At 32.1% G+C, this 23,715-nt stretch overlaps 1 protein-coding gene across 1 annotated transcript in view; it reads left to right on the top strand.

The window, feature by feature from the left end:
* The first annotated feature begins 5,513 nt into the window (after window positions 1–5,513).
* The window catches only part of LOC131066853 (uncharacterized), a 67,059-nt gene continuing 48,857 nt past the window's right edge, over window positions 5,514–23,715 (top strand). Inside the window, exons 1-3 of the mRNA XM_058001727.2 lie at window positions 5,514–6,099; window positions 15,406–15,439; window positions 15,637–15,873. Of these exons, the coding sequence (XP_057857710.2) occupies window positions 5,750–6,099; window positions 15,406–15,439; window positions 15,637–15,873 (621 nt within the window). The 5' untranslated portion in view covers window positions 5,514–5,749. The remainder of the gene's footprint in view (window positions 6,100–15,405; window positions 15,440–15,636; window positions 15,874–23,715) is intronic.

Raw genomic sequence — 23,715 nt, 5'->3', positions numbered from 1 at the left:
GATGGGAGAGAGAGAAAAGAGAAAGAGAGGTCGATTGCCCTCTGGGCCGTATAGAATTCATGGTGGCAAAAGACTTCCGATGATGCTGACCTAGGAATGACAAAGCACGGGTAGTTGTGAAATACAGTGGATAGCTCAAGCAATGGGTGGGACGCAAGCAATTCCTCATATATGCAAATCAATGAATGAAGGTGAAGATTCAACTACCTTGAATGGTGAAGATTCTACCCAAGCAATTCCTCATATTATGCAAATCCGAAATTCCTAATGCAAATATTATGCAAATCCGAAGATTCAATGAATGAAGGTGAAGATTCAGAAATTCCTCATATTATGCAAATCTGAAATGAAGGTGGCGATTCTACCTCGAATGATGAGTGTGCGAAAGTACCTCGAATGGTGAGTGTGTCGTTTGATCTTGCCAGGGGTTGAGCTCGACACGGAAGCCTGTGCGGGATTGCGAATGCACAAATGACTTGCCCTCTTTTGTTTTTTTTTTAAGTATAATTCACATTGTCATCGAAATTTTTGACGATCGTGAACACTTTTTTTAAAAAAAAAACAAATTTCATTGCTAATGCCTTCTCTGTCGAAACCAAATGTGAAATTACCGTCAAAATTCCGATGAATTCGGGCATTTCTTAAAAAAAATCAAATTTGGTCACAATATACCTTCTCCGTCGGAATTATAGACCAAATGTATTAGTGATTGTTTTCAAGACATTTTGGTTCCTAGAAGCCTAATGAAATAAGTTGGTATAAAAGTATATATTGATGTGTGCCTGAAATAATGCCATGCATTCCTCTACTTTTGTAGATATGGTCTTATGAACTTGTATATAATTTTTATGGTCCATGAACATTGCACTCCTATCTTTTCAAGTCATTGGTGTTGCAACTAATGTGGTTAGTAATTGTTGTTGGTTGATAGTCTAGTTTTTTGTTCAAGAGTGGTCTGGGAAATGGTTTGCATTTATCTGCATTGATGGTTCTAATGTTGCAGCTTGGAGAACATGTTTACAATGTTTGTTTTGTGTCCCAGATCAATTATTAGATGACGTTGTGGTCTGCAAGTAATGATATTTTGTTTTGTGATTGACTGGCTCTTCAAAATGAAGTGCTTAGTATCAGTTATGTTGTGCCATTATGATCTTAATATGAAGAATTAAAGGAAGGATATGGTAGTGTTGTTCGATGTTCATGGAACATCCTAGTATTCTCCACATATTGGTAGAAGGTTTGTTTGATGATGCATGGTGATTGGAATCTGCATTTTAGGGTAATTGCTTTGGTTCAATTGACTAGTGTGGGTCCTTGGCATGCGGTGAATCCTTTAATGTCTCCACTTGCTAAGAAGTTTATGTTGCATTGATTTTGGGTCCTACCTTGGCATGTAAGGATCCACATTGGGATTGTTCACACTTCATATGGAAGATATATTTCGGGCCAACTTGTGGCATGTTGTTTGGTGTTTCTACATGTTACCTAGTTGTTCACCTTTAGAGGATGATTGATAGTGTGTCAATTGTTCCTACCTTATTATAAATAAGTGTTAAGATATTTTAGGTCCTCTTTATTTCATGGATTGGATCCCTTTCACCACAATTATGTTTTGGTGGCTGATAGGACCTATTCTTGTCCTCTATTTTGGTCAACATAATCAATGTTTGCAATGAGGAAGAATTGGTGTTGAACATGTGCATGGATGCATGAGTGAGTGTGTGTGTGTGTGTGTGAAAAAAAGGAGTCTATTGTGCCTACATGATTATGTCATTTGTAGAAGTCAGTTGTGACAAAGTTAGTGTGTGGTGATTGCTATGGAGTTGGTTGCTTGAAACAAAGGTTCAAGGACATCTTTATGTTTGGAGATTGTCGGAGGAAGTATTGCTAAAGGCCTATTTGTTTTTAATTTATATATTCATTGTACATTTCTCTAGAGAAGTGATATTTAGACTATAAGCTTTGTATCTTTCCTTAGGGTTGTGCGCTCTATCCTGCAAGTCCCTTAGGGAGCAGTGTGCTTCCTTGGCAATGAACCTAAAACTATATTGTAATCATTTCATATATTGTGAATTGACTCTCACCATGTTTTTTTATTGTTTGGGTTTTCCACTTAAATATGGTGTTCTCTTGTGTATGGTGATTCATTTTTATATCTTTCATTGCTACGGATAAGAATAAGGTTAAATATTTTGTGGATTAAGTAATAAAAGTATTAGGTCCAGTCTAATTCACTCCCCCCTCTTAGTCCTAATGTGTGTTCAATAGTGGAAATACCAAAATGTGGTTCTAACTATGATAGATCTCTAAATCATAGCACCAACATTTCATCTTCATTCTTTGTATCTAGGTTTGTCAAGGGGAAGTGCTAGACTAGTTGGAGGCTACATTCGCTACACCTTTGTAGTTTTCCTCTTCATCATTTTCATCTCTTTTGTTAGTGTGTTATGTTCAGTTTGTCATCATTTTTTGTCTTCACCATAGGTACTGTGTAAAACCCTTGGTTTTTGGTCACTCTATACTTTTTGTATGGGTGTCTTTACTTTGTCCATATAGGATGCCTGCATATCGTGTTGTTGTCCTTGACTTGTGCACGTATCTTGGACAAAGAGTGTACGAAGCTTAGCAAACGATCTTTGTGATTAGTGCTTTCGGGTTCTATAGTCAAAATATATTTATCTATTGGCATTAGTTAGTTTTGTGCTTTCATTTAATTTTAATGAGTAAACTTAGAGGTTAGAGGACTTTGACATTTGCTTCAAGTGGAGAGGAGGATAGTGATTCCTTAAGGGGTTTGACCACCTTTCATAGCACTTCACATTTCATACTCTACAACCTTGTGCATACATTTTATCACAGCTTATGAGTTTACGATTTTTATTTTGTACGTATGTGTGTGTATTTGTAGGTATGTATGTGTGTATATATGCATGTATGTATGTACGTGTGTATGTATGTATGTATGTATGTATGTATGTATGTATGTATGTATGAGTAATGTAGAACATTATCTATCTATATATGTGTATGGTAAAAATCGTTCATTTTTAGTTGTATGGATGGTATGCCATTTTCATGCTTAGTAGGCATGATCTTAAGTTAGAAAAAGAAAAATATATATGAATGCATGGAGATGCATGTAAATAATTTCTTATACTATTTAGTATTTCATGCAGTTACAAAGAAATATAAACATATAAACATGCACATGCAGACATTTGTATTTGATTTATTACCTAGAAATGAATGCTAGCATATCTAATTGGTTCAAGTATCACAAATAGATGGTGTATAAAATATAAGAAAAAATATTAGAACTAAATTAGGAGTAGGGTAAATTCAGTTTAGTAAATGTTCAATTCAAAGTAGTACCATTGGGATAAAGATTTTAACTAAAAAGCTAAAAGATTTAGTTGAAGTCCATATTGTGGGTGAGAAAATTAGTAATGCTGAAAAAATGATCAAGGATCAACCAAACACTAAAATCAAAAGTAGCAATGAAATATTTTGAGGAAGAAAACAAAGATCTCCAAAATTTTGTTAATTTACATGAGAAGTTAAGGCTACTAATATCCTTAAGAAAATGTAGTTGGTCATATTTCTTTAGTTTTTGTTTTTTTATGCTTAGGTTGGGTGTTCCTTAGCTATTGATGTTTGTATTTATCAGATGTGAATGTTTTGCTTTTTTTAAACTATGTTTATGCTTATCTCTTTCTATTATAAAGGATTCTAAAGCCCCTTCAAAATTTGTGTTACCCTTTAGTCAAAGCCTTAAGGATAGGGCATGTCAAGAATTTGGTAGTTATTTTGACAACCTATAAAAAATAATGTGTTAGTATATTCTTTGTGTTCCATTTTATGGTCATTCTGGAAGAGTCAAGCAAGAGATATTTGAACAAATGACCCTCATCTAAATGTAATTTAAAATTAGAATTTTTTGTCAAATTGATGTTATAGTTGTGTAGATCATTATTTCATAGTTACTTTCAAGATTGCATGTTAGTCAAAAGTCATAAATAGCAAGAGAATATTTGGGGTTTGTGCGACTAGTTACATGTGATATTGATTATGCATTTCTACACTTGGTTCTTAGATTTGGTTTTACTATAGATGTAATTACCCATCACCCTCGTTGAAGGGTTAGGCCACTTCGAATAAGAAGATGAGCAAGGGACCAACTAGCCTATGGTTGGAGGTAAAGCACTCAAATGATTCTCTCCCTCCATACAACTTGACAACCACATTTCTTGCACTTAAATGAAATGATCCTTTGACCATGGAACACTCATATGTAATGAAAAAAATATATTTTTGTAATCATAATGTACACTTGTAGATTGATAGGAAAACAACCCTTATTTTGATTTGAATATCATTGTGATTGTAACATGTATCAAGTTGTACTATGTAATTGCTTAATGTATGACATCTATATCTTGAGTTATGACATTTTATATGTTGATCTTAAATAATTTGTCCTTTATGTATAACTTTTAAATCCATTTCTTTCCAAGTAGATTATTTTAATTAAACTTGAATTTTTTTTAGGATTTTAGTCATAGTCGGTGTCTAGGTTTTGGGTTAGCATTTGGTTTATGTGTTATCTTCATGTGTCATTAGAAAACATGCACTTCTTGGGATATTTGAAGAATTATTTTGAATAAAAATGATTTTCCTAGGTCTATTAGATGTTCCTATCATCTCAAATTTTCATTTAAATATGTCATACCTCAAACATTATCTTCTCTTTCGCATTGAGATATGTTCCATAGTGTGAAATAGACTAGTGTTTTATTCAATTAGTTGAGACAATGTACCTCCTATTGACCTATCTCTTGTGTATTTTTAATATTAAAGCACTAGTAGTTGTGGCTTTATATCATTTGTTGAGCATGTTCCAATAGCTATTATATCATTTGTTGATTTATTGTCCAATATTTTTAATATTAAAGCACTAGTAGTTGTGGCTATAAAGTTGTAAGTGTTGATCATGAGTGCTCATACTTGAATGAAACGTATTCTTTAAATCTAAAAAGCAACAAATCATGTGATGCCACATCAAAACACCAATAAAACATGACTTAATGCACAACTATTTGTCTAACATTTTTTTGTGGTAGTTTGCACACCTCAACAAAAAGCATGTTGATTTGGCATCATATTTGATGATGTAGACTTAAAACCTTAGTTATTAGTGAGGGAGACTTGCTAAGTGAGTTACTGTTAAATAAAAATAGAAACAATTTGAAATTGCCATATAAGATTTTGGGAAACGCAAAATTAAGACCTATGTCCTCTCCCCTATTAATATTTAAAATTATTATAAAAGTAATAAGTGATATGCCATAAAGATCATCAATTAAAATAATATATGTTTCTAAAATTGCGTTGGCAAGAAAATTCCAAAGAATCGAGCATGAAACCCTCATGAGGTTTAGTAAACACGGAAAGCATTTCCACTGTTCATAACACTAGCACCGATTGAAACAATGAAAGAGAAAAACGTTTCTTTTCCCCAAAAGAAAAGCGAACCAATAAAACATTCAAAAACCCACCAAATTGAACAACACCTAACATTCAAATCTACCAGTTCCTCATCCTTGGTCTGAGAATAGACTAGCAGGTGCCACAAACATCCAACACCCATTTCAACAAACGAAGCTGCTCAAACTCTCCGCAAATAGCAGAGCAGAAAAGCAGATAGAAAGAAACCCAACCAGTTAGTTCCTCATGCTTGATTGAGGGAGAGATGGGGCTGGTAATGTACTGGTATGACATAGTGTGTGTGGGAATCGTGGTAGCTGCAGTGGTGGGAGCAATAGTGGTGCTGATTCAGAACGAAGGGAAGGGAATAAAGGCATGGTCAGGGCAAGGAGAGCCCAAATATGAGAGCCTTGCTCTGCCCGCATTGGAGGAGGATCAGGAGGCGCATTACACCAAGGGATTCGTCTCCTCTATGTGTCTCTGGATGACCTGCTGGAGATGTCTTCATCCTGCGATTCTCGGGGTTTTTCGCTTTGTGGCCTTCATCATCATGCTGCTCCTGCTCATCTGGGATATCAAGATCTGGACTTTAACCATCTTCGCCTACTACACAGAGTACGCTTGCCTTCATTCATTTTTGCTCTGTTTCTTTTGAATTCAAGTGGGTCTGTGAATTGTTTGTACAGCGTGTTTTAAAACTTTTGTCTCAGTTCCATTGCAAGATGTTTTTTCACTTTAGTCCAGAGATATGTTGGTCTGATGAACAAGAGCTCATAAATGGTTGATTAGTTACTGACTTGCAGAGTTCTAGTCTCAGTTTACAAGAGCATAGAATACAAACTAAGGTTGCCCACTTTAGGTTACACTGAAATTTATGAAAGTTTTAAAAATGTGTGGTTTTACAGTGATCACTAATCTTGGGAAACTACTTTTCTATACATGAGAAACCTAGATCAAGCTCTCTTTATCATGAAATTCTCCATTACAACAGATCAATGATTTTTTTAAGTAGATACAAACAGATAAAATGGCCACCTTGATAAATGGGCTCCTATACAAATGTAATGGAAAATAAGATTTCCTCAAAAGTTTAATTTAGGCATCCAATTATAAACCAATTTAAATTAAATCAATGATAGTTATGGGAATAGGAAATATAGAAATGGCAAATATTAAATTATAAAATATAAGTGTACTAATTAAAGATGGAATTTTTCAAATGAATATTTTAAGATTTATAATATGTTGGGATTTGAAAAAAGTAATAATTTTTTTGGAACAAAGTTTGAAGGGGTGGTGGTATAGTTGGCTAAGGGTTTTAGGTTTGTCTCATGTAGGTCATGAGATCGATTCTCTCCACCTTAGTTTATCAATTGTAAGCTTGTTCAGGTCCAATCTACAAACCAAGGGGTTTATACGGGGGCTCACTTTGTCTTGAGCGATGATGCAAGGTAATTTTCAAGTGAAGCTCCAAGTTGTTGGGTTGCCCCTACCAATTCCCTGTTGTTAAATATTCTCTATTGAGTGTGTGAGGAGGAATTTAGAATTTAGGGGCAAGTTCATGATCTCAAATATGTATTGTACTCACAATTTTGTTCTATGTAATTTGTAAACTCCTTTTCTTCACTTTACATAATGAATCTTTGTGTCTTCTACTTCTTTTGGTGTCTAGGGGCTTGTAGCATTTTTAATATTTTACCATGTGCACTGTAGTTTATAAGGGGGAGTGTGTATATATATATATCAATTAAAGTGTGAACATACAAATTGTAGGTGAATTGATTCCATAATTAGGAGATGTTCCTTGATGTCTAAAATGAATGTATTAAATGTCTTTCAATATAAGGAAATGACAACCTACCATGCAAATTTGTGTTTAGTCGACCTTAGGTGGATGGGGTACAAACAAGAGTTAGCTTAATTTTGAAGTTCTAAATTTAAATTGGAGAGAACAAGTCCATTGAGGATGTCCTTGTGGCATTAAAATTGTCTTGGAACGTGAAAGGGGACAAATCAAAGTGGTAACATGTGTATGAAAATGCATGTGTATACAAGCTAATTGGTTGAATGTATAGGGATGTGCAAACAAATGAATAGGGTTGACTGATAAGTGTATAAAGATATGTGCAATTGATAGATGGGTGGCTTTGGCGTGTAAACTTCACCATTATATTTTTCTCCACTTTGAGGTGCAAGTGAGTCCTACTCTATATACACTCTCCAATGGAACTAAAGATGAGTGTTTGTAAACACCTATAGCCATATGGAAAATCAACATGAAATCATTACGAACAAGATATGTGCCCCCACTTACATTTGGTTGTATCTATAAGACATAAAAAAAACTAGAGGAGAAGGAAAAATAATAAATGAAAAGCAAAAATAATATAAGCAAGTATATAGCAATGATTGTAAAGAACACATCATGTAACAATCATTTGGATATTTCAAATGATAGGTGTGATAAACAATTGTTGTAGATTGTATCAATGTTGAGCCTGACATGGGAAAATAATAATGATGCAGCCCTGAATGGCCAAAAAGACTTGCAATAGTACATAAGGAAATATGGAATGAAGCCGAAATAAGGGCACAAAGCTAGAACAAATGCATGAAATCAAAATAAAGGTATAAAGCCAAAATATTGGGATAAATTTAAATGTGATAACATATTTAGATTTAAAGTTAAATTAGATGGGCATACATGAATATAATCCTTGGAAAAATTAGTAGGGCATATATGAATAGTATTCTTTGCACCTTTTAGAAATTAGTCAAGTTTATGCCTATCTAAAAGATCATGTACTCATAGCTTAAATCCATTGTATGAATTATATCATTATGTGTTGTCTATCTAATCGTAGCTAATAGATTGGATAAATATCTCATACTTGGATTATAAAAAAATAACTAGTTTTTAAAAAAATATTCACCAAATATTCCATCAATTTTATTTTGTAGTCTATTTAAACCATATGTGTTGTAGAGCTTCCAAATTGACGAATTATATATATACCAATTAAGTAAGATATCTCATGCATACCAAATAGTTCATTTACTTGGGATACCCATGTGAGAGGATCTAAACCACAAACTTGTACATGCATGTTAATTTTTGTACTGAAGAATATTTTAATTGAAGGATTTTCATCAAATGGCACTCATGATGTGAGAATTAATCCTCTAGTGAAAAATCTAGGTTCCTCCAATGTGAATCATTTGTGTCCCTATATGGGTTGATATTTTCATGTGTCTCCTTTATTAATGATGCCAACTCATTAAAAATATTCTCAACCTTCATAGATTAACAATATCTAGATTAAGTGTTGATTTATTGTTAAAACTTAAGTATTTATATCATTCTAGTGTCATCTCCTCTTTTGTTGATACTGATTTCAATTTCATGTCTCATTTGGAAGGAGTCTTAGGTGCAATGGTTTTTTTTTATGCCCAGGGTACCCCCAATCCCCACGGCCCTGGCCCCACGTTTCCACTTAAGGGTGAGCTAGAGGCAATACTAGTCCCTAGGGGGTGAATCCACAACCCACAAGAAATCCCCCCTCTTAAACCCGAGAGAGAGTCAAACTCGAGACTGATGGGGAGCAAACCCATTGCCCAAGCCAACTCACCTACCCGCGTGGGCTAGTCTTAGATGCAATGTTACAATATATACGATCTTGCCTCAATTTGAAAGACCTACCACAATGTCCAAAAGTCAAAAAGTAGGGTTATTAATAATTGGAATTATTGCAATATCATCATTCATCTCATCAATAGATTAAAATATTCACTCGGCTCATAACAATATAGTCTATGCAAATATTTTCCTAAAAATGATTGTCTTTTCCCGAGTTATCTACTAAAATTGCTTAAAATTAAACTTGATGGTCAACTTGAAATTACCATATTTTTCTGATTAGACTTATGATGAAAAACAAATCATAAAATTCTTCAAATTAACTTTCTAATGACTCAAATATCATCTCAATTGAACATGTTTGAAGATAATGACTTTTGTAAGTCAATTTATTTTTATATTAAAACTACCAAAAACAATTGAACTATCAATTTAAATATTCTACCACTTTTTCCAAGTTGATGGTATAATACCATTTGTAATGAAATTATTCTACATAAATTTAAATAGAACAATGAATGCGCAAATGATAGAAAATCTACATAAAATGAGAAAAATAAGGTGTAAATTCTTGATTGAGGGCATAACCTTCACATGTATTACAACAAGAAAAAAATTACAACATAATGGTTGATAAATACCTACTAATTCTTATATATTAAGACTGGGCTATACAAATGTCCCTAATCCTAGTGAGGTTGACTACTACTATAAATGTTAAGTCTATGTACTAACAAAGGATTGTATATATTCCTAACTCAATCATGGCATCCCAATAAAACCAATAGGTTATTGGTGTGACATATTAAGTGTGGTCTTCAATACATTTAGTATAATTTTTAAATAATACTTTTATTTATACAAAATGAATGGTAAATTGAGTAGAATTTTTATATAAAATGGGGCCCTTTATATAAATTAGATTAATCTTATGGCTATGTGTAGTCTAGCTCTATTTTAGTTTGGATAAAACCCCAAAATTATCTCTTTTTGTCACTTTAACACTAGTGACTCAAATGTTTAGAAATAAATTAATATTTTACACTCTTAATCTATTGGGTTTAAAATGCAAAAAGGTAATATTCAATTTGTAATACAGTCATTATCAAAGGGTTGAATGAATAATATTCCAACCATGTAGCTAAATAAACAAACTCTCAATAATTGAATGGTCCAACAAATAATGGATCTTTATTTACTTATAGTCACAATAACATTACAATCTACCATGATAAGCCTCCAACAAGCTATGCCTCAATCATTTGATTATAATACATAAATAATAAAACTCAATGGATATTGCAATGCAATTCCATGCCCAACTTCATCTTACTTTTTTTTTTTGATAGGTAATTGGCCGAAGCCTGAATAGCTTTTGACTGGAGCTATGAACCAGTGGGGACACAGTAGGGGGCCCCATCCCCATTACATATCTTTGAATTATTATTATTATTATTATTATTATTATTATTATTATTATTATTATTATGTTTTATTAGATTGACCCCAAGACCTTCCCCATCTTATGGAAGGCCAAGAGTCACAGCTTAGAATTCCTCTTTAGATGTCCCTATTGAGAGTTGAACTTGGATCTCCACAATGAGAACCCAGTGTTTTAACCAGTTAAGCTCAACCCCTTGGACCTTCATCTTACTTTCTTTGTTGCTTTCTAATGATCTTAATTATAGAATGATCTATATCTATTCCTAGTCTTACTTGGTTGGCAACAAGGTGACACGATGCTCAATATACCACATGAAAGATGTAGTTTATTATATATAGTTGAATCTCCCAAATTGAATATGGTGATGATGGACCTTCATATGGTGCAAGTCATAAAAATTCATGGGTCCAATGTACCTTGCTATGTACATTCCTTTTCTATCACAAACTTCAAAGCATTGTCACAAGTCTTGGACAATGAACTAGGTAGAGGCCTATCAAGCCTAATAAATTTTAAAGACCAATAGATATCATTTTAATAATTATATTTTTTTAGAAAGTGAATATGGCATCGATGAATTAGAGTAGAGCATCTATCTCCTAATGCAAGCTCAAATATGCAATTGTGGTGAAATGCAATAGGATCTTTATAAATTGATTAATGACTAGAATGTAATAAAAACTTGCAAACAAAACAAATATGTAAAAAAATAAAAATTGATTGATGCGAGATAGCTCTTACACCCTAGGATGCTCCTACTTGAGATTTAAAACTCCTTATGCCTTCTCTTTTCATAATCTTTCTCCATATATTTATCATTCATTTTCTCCATGTGGCTTCTTACTTCTATGTGTACTTATTGCATGTATTCTATAAAATATTTCACCTCTACATTTATATTTTCTTCCTTACTAATAAATCTCAATTTAGGCACATTCTTGGGCTATTGCCATAAGTGACTATAAAATGGTGTCTTCCCTATACTCTTGCTAACTAAGTTATTATATGCAAACTTTGCCTACATGAGAACCTTGTCCCAATTTCCATTCTTTCTCCAACCGACCATCTTAAAAAGTTACCTAACTTTTATTTACTATTTGCATTTGTCCATAATTTTTTGGGTGGTATGATGAAGTAAATTTCAAGTTTGTATTTATCTTCTTCCATAATTTCTTCTAGAAGTATCCCAGAAAAATCTTGTTTATCTAAAATTTAGAAAACTGTGCAACCTCATAAATCTTTTGAAAAAAAAACTCACTATTCTTCTTACATGGGATGAAATATGTCATCTTGGAAAACCTATCCATTAGAACAAATATGACCTTTTTGGGTTCTTGGAAATACCAAAACAAAAACCATAGTTATGTCCTCACAAGGTCTCTTTGGGATAGGTAATGGCTAATACAAACTTATATTCTAGATACTCCTTTGTCACTTGACACATGTTGCACCTCTAGAAAAAATTCCTCACATACCTATTTTTTTGTAACCAAAACAAATTATCACTTATCAATATTGTTATATTGTTTTTATTTCAAAATATCCTACTAAATTGTCACTATGATTCTCCTTAATCAAATTTTCTTGCATTGAACTTCTAGGAATGCATAATTGACTAACCTTGAATGATATCATATCATTATAAATCAAATAGTCAAGCCACTTACTTCTATCAACTCTTATTGGATCCTTAAATTATCTCCATGCCTCTACAAAATCAAGATTAAGCCTCATACAATTTCTTCAATTACTCAAATCTGGTTCAACCTCTAGTCTCATTTATGTTAAAGAAAATTGTCTCCTACTTAGCAAATACACAACCTTATTTAATTTTCACTCCTATGCTTCAACATAGAAGTATATTTTTTCATGAATTATACCCATCTCATATGTATTTGGTTTAGATTACCTTGGCTATTAAAATACTGCAATACCTTATTATCAATGTACAACATAAACTCATTTAGCAATAAATAATGTCTCCACTTCTTCAATGATTGAATTATGGTCTTAAATTATTGGTCATTAATTGAATATCATTTCTTTGCATCATTCACTAAAATATGCTAATAGTCATCCATCTTGACTTAACACTACTCTAATTGCATTCCCACTTGTGTCACAAGATACTTGAAATACCTTGTCAAAATTTAGTAATTTCAATAATAGTTGTTTTATCAATTTCGTCTTTAGCAACTCAAAAAAAATTAGCTACTTTGGAGGTCCACTTGAATTCCTTCTTATCTCCCCTTATTTTCTTAGTTAATAGTGCACAAATGCCAATGGAATTTCTTATAAACTTTGTATAAAAAGAAAAATTCAAACCATGAAAATATATTACTTCTCTAATATTTGTTGGTTTAGACAGTTCCACAATCGCTTTACCTTCTTTAGATCCATCTTCAATCCTTTAGTTGAGATTACACAAATCCCAAATATACCAACTCTTTCTTCATGCAAGTGCACTTTTTAATGTTTGTCTACAATATTTTGATATCTCAATCTCTACAATACCAATCTAATATATTCTAGGTGTCTATTCTTATTCTTACTAAAAATCAAAATACATCCAAGTAAACAATTATAAACTTCCCCAAAAGTTTCTTCAATACCTCATTCATCAAAATCATAAATGTACTTTGGCACATTAGTCAAATTCTAAGGGGCATAGCTAACCACTCATGGAGTCATTCATTTTTCCTAAATGGTGTCCTTCATTTACTCCTTTATAATTTTTATTTGATGGTAGCTCCACTTTTCAAATTAATCTTGGTAAAATATCTTACTTTTCTCAAACAATTTATTGGTACCCATCATTCATGGTGATCTTATTTATTGTTTTAGAATAGGTACACATCCTCCATTAACCATCCTTCTTGGGTGCTAGTACTACAGGTACCACACATGAACTTCAAATTTATCTAATTAATCCTCTTCTCAATCGTTTCTACACTTGCTAATTCAACTCTTCTTTTCTTGTTGTTGCTGGATCCAATGCACCACCTTATTTGGTAGAGCTAACTTGGAACTAGATCTATCTATGGTGATTTATACTCCTTACTTGTAATGGTTCCCCAAGCATGTTATTTGATATGATGCCCTGGTATTATATCAATACTTTTGAAATTTCTTCATACAATGCCTCTTCTACATCTATGGTGGTGTATGTCATTCTTGTGGTGGTGAAAACCTTAGGAATCATTGCAAAACACATAGTTTCATGCCTCAATCCATCCAAAAACATTCTTCCATCCACAAAAAAAAATTGAACTATTATTGTGAACTTGTCCTTATCTTTCCTTTTGTATAATTGACTTGTGCCTCTTACCATTTATTGTTAGATTGCAAGTCTTTTTTCTTCTATCTGTGTGCAACAATTTTATCATATTACTGTGGTCTCCCTAACAATATATGACACACATCCAATAGTATTAGATCACACAAAATTTCATCAAGGCAAGCCTTTATCTTAAATTTAACCCAACATTGTTCCTTCTCTAACACTTTATGTTCTTTCTTTTACCAAGAAATCCTATATAGTCTAGAATTTTCTAGCCTTTTCAATTTTCACTTGTTAACCATCTCATCAAATATTGATTTGTCTATGTTACTAGTTTCTATAGCAATCTTACAACATGTACCCCCACATTTGTAAATTGTTTAGAATAAAATTTGCATTAGTTCTTTCTTATAAGCATGTTTTAATTGAGCTCTTCTTGTGGTAAGGGTTCAATTTCAGATTTGTTTGATCTCACAATCTCTTCATCAACATGGGTGTCTCTTGCTCTTTCTCTTAACCTCTTACAAGGAATTTTCTGACCTTGATGACATTCAAATGTTCAATGTCCTTATCCACACCAAACCCCTAAAGGGTCTCCCATCACTCTATTATAATGCAACTTTCTACAAATTCCCTTCAAATATTGTCCCTTAAAACTCTCTTCTTCTCATAAATTTATTGATGTAGTTTGTGCATTCTTTTCCAAGGAATTAGTGGCTCCAAAATTTGTAACAATCCAACAAAGGCAAAGAGGTATCTATATTAGGGAATATGGGAAGGAATAAGAACTATGAAAGGATACAAATGGTGTTAAGGAGACTTTTTTATATCTAACATAAATATGGATAATAATTTATTTTTCAATGCAATTGAATAAATGAATAAAATATGTATAATTTTGTAATTCTATGATATTTAATTTCAATGGTTAAAGATTATTAAAGCATAACGACCATGCTAAACGTTTGTTGGAGACATAAATTTACACAAATTATTTCTTTGGACATTAGCCATGGGATCCACCTTTTCTCATCCAAATTTGACTACCAAGCTACAAATCCGATGGAAAGTAGTGCTAGTGTTTTGGTCATGTGACTAGTTGAAGATTAAGAAATAAAAATGTGCATGTTAAATTTTGTTGGAGACATGTTTAACATAAAGTGATAAAAAATTTGTATCTTTCACAAATTAGCCATGGGATCTATTACATGAACATTTATCTCCTCTAAATTTGATTTTCTCACTCAACAAGCTATGATCCAATAGAGAATAACTCAATATGTTATACATGCATGGTTGTATAGTACAAATACAACATTTTTAATTCAATGTCTAACTTTTAATTATGCTTAGTTAGAGTAGATTAAAAAAAATATTATTAAAGATTTTAGACTATCAACATCAAACAATCATGATGTTTATGATTTCAATCTTAATTTGTAGGGAATACTTATTTGTTAGGATATTAGTTAATCTACTTCATATAAAATAGATCACCATATTCTTATGGTGAGATTTCACTCTAATAAGTACTTTCTATTTATATGTTCTTTTTTTCAGGTGGACCTTTACCTTATGCATTATTTACTTTGGGGTAACATCTTTTCCTTATATATACATTTTTATTTTTAAAAAGTTTATTTAAGATTATTGATAATTTTATATTTTAGTTTCTTTAGTTTTCAAGTAATTATAATTAAAAAGCATTTATTATTATTTATCAATTTTTTTTTAAAAGCAAAATATTAGAGAATGAAATTTCTAATACTTTAATTTTTTTTATTGTTATAGTTGGCTACTTTAGTTTCAGCACATGGATGTAGTCAATTAGCCAGAAGATATTTTACAAAAAATGAAAATGAAAGAGCCAAGTTCTTGAAGAGAAATCCAGAAGAAGAAGAAAATATTTCAGAAATAGAAAATCAATTAGAAAGAGGCTTACTCAAAATAAATAGCCATCAAGAATGGGAACAACAACAAAAAAAGAGAGCTAATTTTTGGGGCTATGCAATGCAAATTATTTATCAGGTTGGAGTTCATTATTTTCCCTTCCTTCCTTTTCTTTTCCTTTGTCCTTAACAAAGTATACAAGCAAAAAATAAACTCCTATACATGTATTTATTCATTTATCGAGTATTTTTAGTGTTTGATTTGTATTCTTTTATGTTTCCATAGAAATGTGAAGGAAACTCCATTTTGTTATGAGGAGTGAAGGAAACTCCATTTTGTTATGAGGAGTGCTTAGATAGTTTGATTTGAAAGGAATGTCTTCTACTACTTGGAAATTTATTTTAAATTATATTGTTAATTTAATCTTGTTAAAAAAATATTAATTTAGTTTAGTAATAGTCATTAATCTTAAACCTAAAAACAAATTGTTATTTGAAAAAACTAGAAAATGTTATTATAAAAGTAAACAATTTATTATTTAAGGTAAATAGAAGAGATGAACATGTGTAATTTAAATAAAATATAATATTGGTTTAGCAAGGGAAAACATTGTGATTTGTAAGTAGTTTTCAAATATAGATTTTGTGTGTGTGTGTTAACATTTCTTTAGGGTTGGGATACACATTTCTTGTATTTCTTTACATTTGATATAGCATCCTTGATTTTATGTCCTCAAAAAGTTTTATTCTAAACATTTGGATACTCCAAGGAAAAAATTATTTACAAACATTAGGGAAAATACTATATATAATGAAAAATATATAATATAATATAATATCCAAATGTGATTGAAAGAGGTTAATGTCACTTAAAACTAGATTACCAATAATATCTATTAATTACAATATTGAAGTAAAAAATAATAGGTTTTGGAAAGTTGTTGAACCCTAAATACTAAATCGATGTTTAAAAATTGTACAAGGTAAACCCAAATCCACTAATTTCCAAAGCCATATAATCCAATAAAATTGCAAATGTGGATTCATTTGAGAGAAATAATTCCTAATGGTACAAGGAGTTAATGAAGACCAAATTTGGATATAGGACTAGAAACTAACATAGAGCCACATGTTTGTCTTGAGGAACACAACATACCTATAATCATAGCGAGTATAAATACGTATAAGAGATACAATAATGGGGGTAACTATACACCAAAAGGTAGATTATACTTGCAAATCACAAAATGAAAGAGGAAATAAATTATTTGATATGAGAATTTAATTTATTGATTACATAGAGGGGTAAACCTTTATTTATAATAAATAAGTTGTGTCTTATACAAGCTACCTACATATTACATCAACGAAGTTCAAAGAACCTTTTAGTAACTTCTTAAATAATCCACCTACTAATATTAATGGTTTCTCACAAGAAGTATGCAATGTCATCCCTAAGTAAAAGATTAAAAAAAGAGGATTAAGCATGATCAATTTTTGAGACAAGGTTCTAGTTCACTTTGTTGCTCTGTTTATTTGCACTCCTTGCTAAATGTGTCAAGGATATTACCAATGGTGAATAGGGTTTTTGCAAACTTGCTCCACCCCATTACCTCTTTTATATTTCACTCTCTCACACCTTTTGGTAAATGACACCCTTGAACATTTATAGTTCAAATTGTGACCAAAAGTCATCTATAATGAAGTATTTAGATCAAAATCTATCCCCTCAATGTCCTCAAACAATCATGTTTCTCCACTAGACTCCACTTCCATAGTGAATTGCTTATTGAAAATGTATATACGCCATAAAGGAGCATGTCCTAGTTTGTGAATTCATTGAACTATGGTTGAGCCATTAATACATGATCATGATTATCTTCTTATGAGCCATTGATACATGGTCATGAATACTTCACAGTAATATTTAAGTCCAATGAGGAGTGAGATATCATTTTTTAGGAAAATTCTTGGTTCATGGATCTAGTGCTTTATTTATAAAGTGCCAGTTTGATAATTTGAATCCACAAGTTGGATGTGCTCAAAGAATTTTTAATCTAGGTAAGGGTTCCTTAAATATCTAGAGTAAACCCTAACTAGAAATTATTGGTAATAAAAGAAATTTTATAATTAGATTCCCCTTGAATATCTCAATGTTGTAGGTTCTCATATATGTGTGAAAGTTGACCTTAAAAAGGCCTCTCCAAAACTGTTGACATTAAATTTCTAGATTGGATACATATCCATGCGTTTGATATTGATTGCTTGACTTTCAAATGTTTATCCTACAATGAATATAGTTTTTTGGGGCTTTCCTCTCAATAAGGAAGCTCAATCCATAAAAAAAAGTTACCTAGATATGACGGGTTTGAAAAGGTCCAACACAAGAACAAAAATAGAGTTTTATAAGAAAAAACCAAGCCTACCAACTCTCACCATAAGACTTCAAATAAATTTGTTTCCCTTGTTTTTTATTAGGATTTAAAGACTTGCAATTTGATTCTAATCCAAAAGAAATTATTCAAACAAAAATCAATTAGAATTCAACACATAATGACATAGTGAGCACTTAATTGCCACATAAGGATCCACTTGAAGAACCTCTAGAGGAAATTAACAAAGTAGATAACATAGAAATAGTTGAGGAAGTTATAGTGATTGGATATGGACATGGTCACATTCTCACTAAATCCTCTACTAAGATGGGAATAAAAATAAACAAGGAAATTAGAGTTGAAGAGAAAAGAAAGAGTATTGTGGCTAAGATACAAATGACTTTAAAAGGTTTCCCTTAAGGTAAGAAATAGTCTAACAAATTATAGCAATTTCATGAAATTTTTTAGGCTTATGCAGTTCACATAAAACAAACTACCTCAAGGGTCTAATTAAAGATCATATCCTTGCTCTAATTAGAATTCAAGAAACCAAACTAGATCAAAGAGTTGCCCCTAATTCCTAGATATCTATTTGTAATGGTTCCAAAATGAAAGTAATTAATGCTAGAGGAGAATTTGGTGGTATCCTAATAGCCTAGGATACTAGTAGTTCCTTTAAGATTGATGGTCGCCAAAGTGATCATTAGCTCTCTCTCTCTCTCTCTAACCTTTGCATAAGCAGAGTCATTTTCACTTATTTGATTGTTTATTCTCCCATCTCTCATGTCAACAAAAGAGAGCGTTGATTTTCTATTTTATCCTAGTATAAAACTTGTAATATATTTATTGCATGTGACTTTAATCATATTCTTTTTTATTTTGAGAAAAGAAATGATTCTAAAATCATAGATCCCTATAAAGAGCATCTTCAAGATATTATTTATTTACTTGCATCCAAGATATCAAGTCTCCTTGATGGAAATACACTTGAACTAATATGATATTTGGAGATGATTTCATTACTAAAAGGCTTGATAGGTTTTTAATTTATGAAGGCGCCTTGTCCTTTTACCTTTAATCAATGACAAATTCATCTAGAGGATTATTTCTTATCACATGTCAATAATTTTAGAAATTTCTACAAGAAAACTCAAAGGGACTATACCCTTTAAATATACTATAGATTGGATGTGTTTCACTTACTTTCTCTTTGGGGGTTGAATGTAGTTGGAATACTTGGTGCCCCTCCAACAATGCTTAGAAAATTTGCAAATTCAATTCTGTTGGGTGGGATGGTGGGACGGGTATTGCAATTGAGGCCCTATTCAAATTAGAAATTCATTTGAGAGTTTGGATCAAATTCCATCTTATCTCCATAAGAACTGAATGACATCTGCTTCTCATACTTAGAGAAATTAAAGAACATTTGAAAATGAAGCCTCTCTTGGAAGCTCTTAAAAGTGAGAGGGACTTTATTCTCTTAGAGATATAGGAAAAAGGTTAGGTAAAAAAATACTACATGATTTGGCTTCATGATGGTACACTAACACTAGACATTTTCATCTTGAAACCCACTAGAAGTATTAAAGAAACATGATAGAAAAACTTAAACTTACTAATGGGGACATGATCTCTAGCAATAAGGGGGTCATAGAAGCTACTAATGACCATTATGAAATCTTATATGGAAAAATAGATGGGACCTAAATATGTAATCCTTCTTAGTAATATTCCTTGTGTTGTTACGAGGATTTAAATTGTTTACTTTGTCAAGTTGTCACCATGGAGGACTTGAGTTTATTTTTAATATAACCAAAGAAAGGTCTTGAAACTAATGGGTTCACTAATTTTGTATATCATGAATTCTTTATTTTTATTGTAGTTTATCTCATTGAATTGGGTGAATATGTATTGAAAAGGATAAACTTATTTTTTCCCTAAATTCCACTTTTCTAGGTTTGAAATTACAAAGGAAAAGAATGTTGTTATCTTTAGCACATTCAAGATAATCAATGTTTTCAACTCCTACAAGTTCATAATGAATATTATAGCTAATAGAATTAATAAAATTCTAGGCCTTCTAATATTTGAGGAGCAGCGAGGATTTACTCTATAAACATAAATCTATGACAATATTGTGATTGTCCACAAAGCATTACATTCCGACAATAAGGAAGTTAAGTAAATGTTTGCCAAAAAACTTGACATGGCTAATGCTTTTGATAGAGTTAATCTAGACTTTTTGGTGTGGGTTTTGCAAGCTTGTAGGTTTCCATTATCCTTCTTGAATTATATCTTTGGCTACATCATTTATCTTTGAGATTCTCTACTTATTAATGGATCTACTTCTAGTTTTTTTAGGTGGCCAAGGGTTTGGACCACATATACCTCATGTCTCTATTTTTATATATTATTCTTGTTGAAGCTTGGGTAGGTCCCTTTCTACCAAAAGAAGAGCCTTGACCATCAGTAGAAGTAAGGTTGCCAATGGGATTAGGGAGATCACTCATGCTTCATTTGATGATGATATCATCTTGCTAGGGGTAGCCACTAAATAGAATACTATAAAATTAAAGTGATACCTTGACAAACTATTGCTCACTTCAAGAGTTGTGATTAATGCCAACAAGTGTAGAATCTACACTATAAGCACTTAGAACTAAGGTTGGTAATGGGGTTAGGGTGATCACCCATGCTTCAATTGAGGATAATACCATCTTGCTAGGGGTGGCCACCAAATAGAATATTATAAAATTAAAGTGCTACCTTGACAAACTATTGCTCACTTCAAGAGTTGTGATTAATGCCAACAAGTGTAGAATCTACACTATGAACACTTATGCTTCTAGAAACAAAATATCCTCTTAGATCAATGTTGTGAATCCTTTCAAATATATGGTTGTCTTCATGAGCTTTAAATTAAAAAAGTATCAATTATTGGTTTAGCCTTCTAGAAAAAATGATAAGTTATGCAGATGAAACTTCAATAATTGATAGCTAAGTCTTTGTGTGTAAGCCAATTTTAGTTTAAATCAATTATTTCTAGTTTGTTTATCTACTTGTAATATAGAAATTTGCATACCTTGTAATTATCACATTATAATTTCCACATAGTTTAATGTTCTCTCCCTAAGAATGTTTTAGGGCACACTTAACCTACAACTTTTAACTATTCTCTTTCCCCAATTACCAAAGTTTTACGTTGTTTTGATATACTTTAAATATTTCCAAATTTCTAACACTTCACTTGGGTTTTTCTCTTGGATGTTAGTGCAACTATGCTAATGTCTAAATAATCAACCTATCATCCCACAAATTAAGTATTTTAAAATATTTATTCATCCACTTATTTGATTGTTGAAGCCAAATGTAACACCTCTTCTTCTATATAGCATCTTTATACTTACAAATGTCAATATCCATCTTCTTATCCAACCTCTTGTAAACCCCATTGAAGAAAATATCTAAGTGCATGAAACAAAGAAAGGAATTTTTTCTTTCGGTTGTAGTTTTTTATTGCAACTACTCCTTTGCTTAGATACTTCTTCAATGTGTTGAACATCAATGTTGGTGTATTTATCTATATTTCATTAGCAAGCTCTTTTATTATGGTTTTTCTTTAAATCTCTAATGAAACCTCAATGAGCAACTATTCCCCTTGAGATAACAAGGAAAGCAAGGAAATGACAGTGTAAATCTTCCTCACTACACATTATGCATTTATCTTTTGAAAATATTCCTTACTTCCATGATAATTAGCATTAAATGGGAATGTATCCCCAAAGATTTGGGTGACATCTTGATACCCCTAAAACTTAGGGACTTAGAAGGTAAGATTATTTTCTAAGATTGAACAACTTGTTCTATTTGGTGCAATTTTTTATTATTATTATCAATAAATACTTTTAACTGAAACTACAAACTAGAAAGAGATACGTTTTTTAAAAGATCCATACCATTATACAAACATGAGACATCCAACCATGAAACCCATTTTGAAACAACCACACAACAAAGCCACTTAAGGAAGAGGATGTGGACACTAAGGTTATTGATATTGGCAATGTGGGTGATCGCCCCCCACTGAAATTCTACATAATGTAGACCTAATCATCATGAAATAGATATTAAATCAACAACTACCATCACAACAATTGAAACGAATCAACAACTACTATCATAACAATTGAAACGCTCTCAACTACTAGATTCTTTCCCTGTAACTATAGATCTCACTTTTTTTTTAAGATACCTCATACTACTCCTACTACTAGATTCTAACAAGATTATATGCACACACTAGAGGATGGAAAAGGCATTCGACGGAAACAGGGCGGGAAAATTTCCTGGAAGGGCAAAGATAGGGCAGAGGAGCTGTGCGGGAGAGGCATTTCTAAATCATTATGCATGTGGTGCAAAAAAATATTGTACATTCAATAGAAGAAAGATTGTCGTTGCAGATTCAAAACATGGTATTTACTTATTGAAATTTTGTTTACCTTAGTCTGATAATCGTCCCCTATTGTCCCCAAAATTTGAAAAATATTGCAGTCCCCAAAATGGCGTCTCACCATGTCTCCTCGCAAAAACTCAGAAAATTACTGATAAAAATTAACAGTGAATTAGAAGATAACCAAGATTCATTTCCTTGGAATAACTCTCGCAGCGTTGAATGGGCCTGCAAAACCCTTATTTGTCAGAACATCCTGATGGGTAACACCCTCCTACAGGTAAAACATATTAAGTTCATATTTAGTTGTTCACAGTTCAGAACTCTTCAGAGGCAGCCTCTATCTATATTCACTGTATTCACCTTCTCGAATTGATCTTCGAGCTCTTGAAAATCAAACATTGAGTCTAAAGCCTAAAGGAATTCGATTAAGCCGGGCATCGGCCTGCAAAACTTTTTTTTTCTTCGTTTCGGTGTCTGGCTAGAGGTAGGGTTTGAAGAAGTATGTTGTAATTCTGATGAGGTTCAGAAACAAAATCTCTTAGAGGGTTTTGGGAAGTGAAGTTGCTTTCAAGGCTTATATCGTCCAGATATTGTCTTCGGTGTGGATTCTTCCTGAAAATGGAAGAGATTAAAGAGATGGGTTCCCATTGTTTTGCATTTTCCAAGCTCCTCCTTGTATTAAAATTTAACCCAATATTGAATTAATCCTTCTGCCTGAACCTTGTAAATTCTTCACCAATCGAAGATCTTGTAAATTTAAAGAAAGTTTGGTCCCGAGTCTCTCATTAATTAGTGTTGTAGATCTTAAACGCTACAGAAGGACCCTTGAGCTCCTTGATCTTTGTTTATAGGCCAAGAGGATTTGTATTTTCCTCAAAAGAGAGCTATTTCACCCTTTCGAGATTTAAAAGGTTATAGGAGGACTTCTTTAAAGATTTTGGATTTGAGTATATTTTAAACGTTATAGAAGATCACACAAAGATCAATATTAGTGGAAAGAGCCTAGACATGGGTGCCTATAAATACCATTGGATGGCCATTAACAAATATAATTTTGGAGAATATGAATGATTCAATCAATAGAAAAGAACAAATCAATTGGAGAAAGATTCCATGTAATTATTGGATTCATTGTGGATAGGGAGGTAAAAAT

The sequence above is a fragment of the Cryptomeria japonica genome, chromosome 8, assembly GCF_030272615.1.
Source record: "Cryptomeria japonica chromosome 8, Sugi_1.0, whole genome shotgun sequence".
Taxonomy (NCBI): Eukaryota; Viridiplantae; Streptophyta; class Pinopsida; order Cupressales; family Cupressaceae; genus Cryptomeria; species Cryptomeria japonica.
This window is presented reverse-complemented; position numbering and strand designations above follow the sequence as displayed.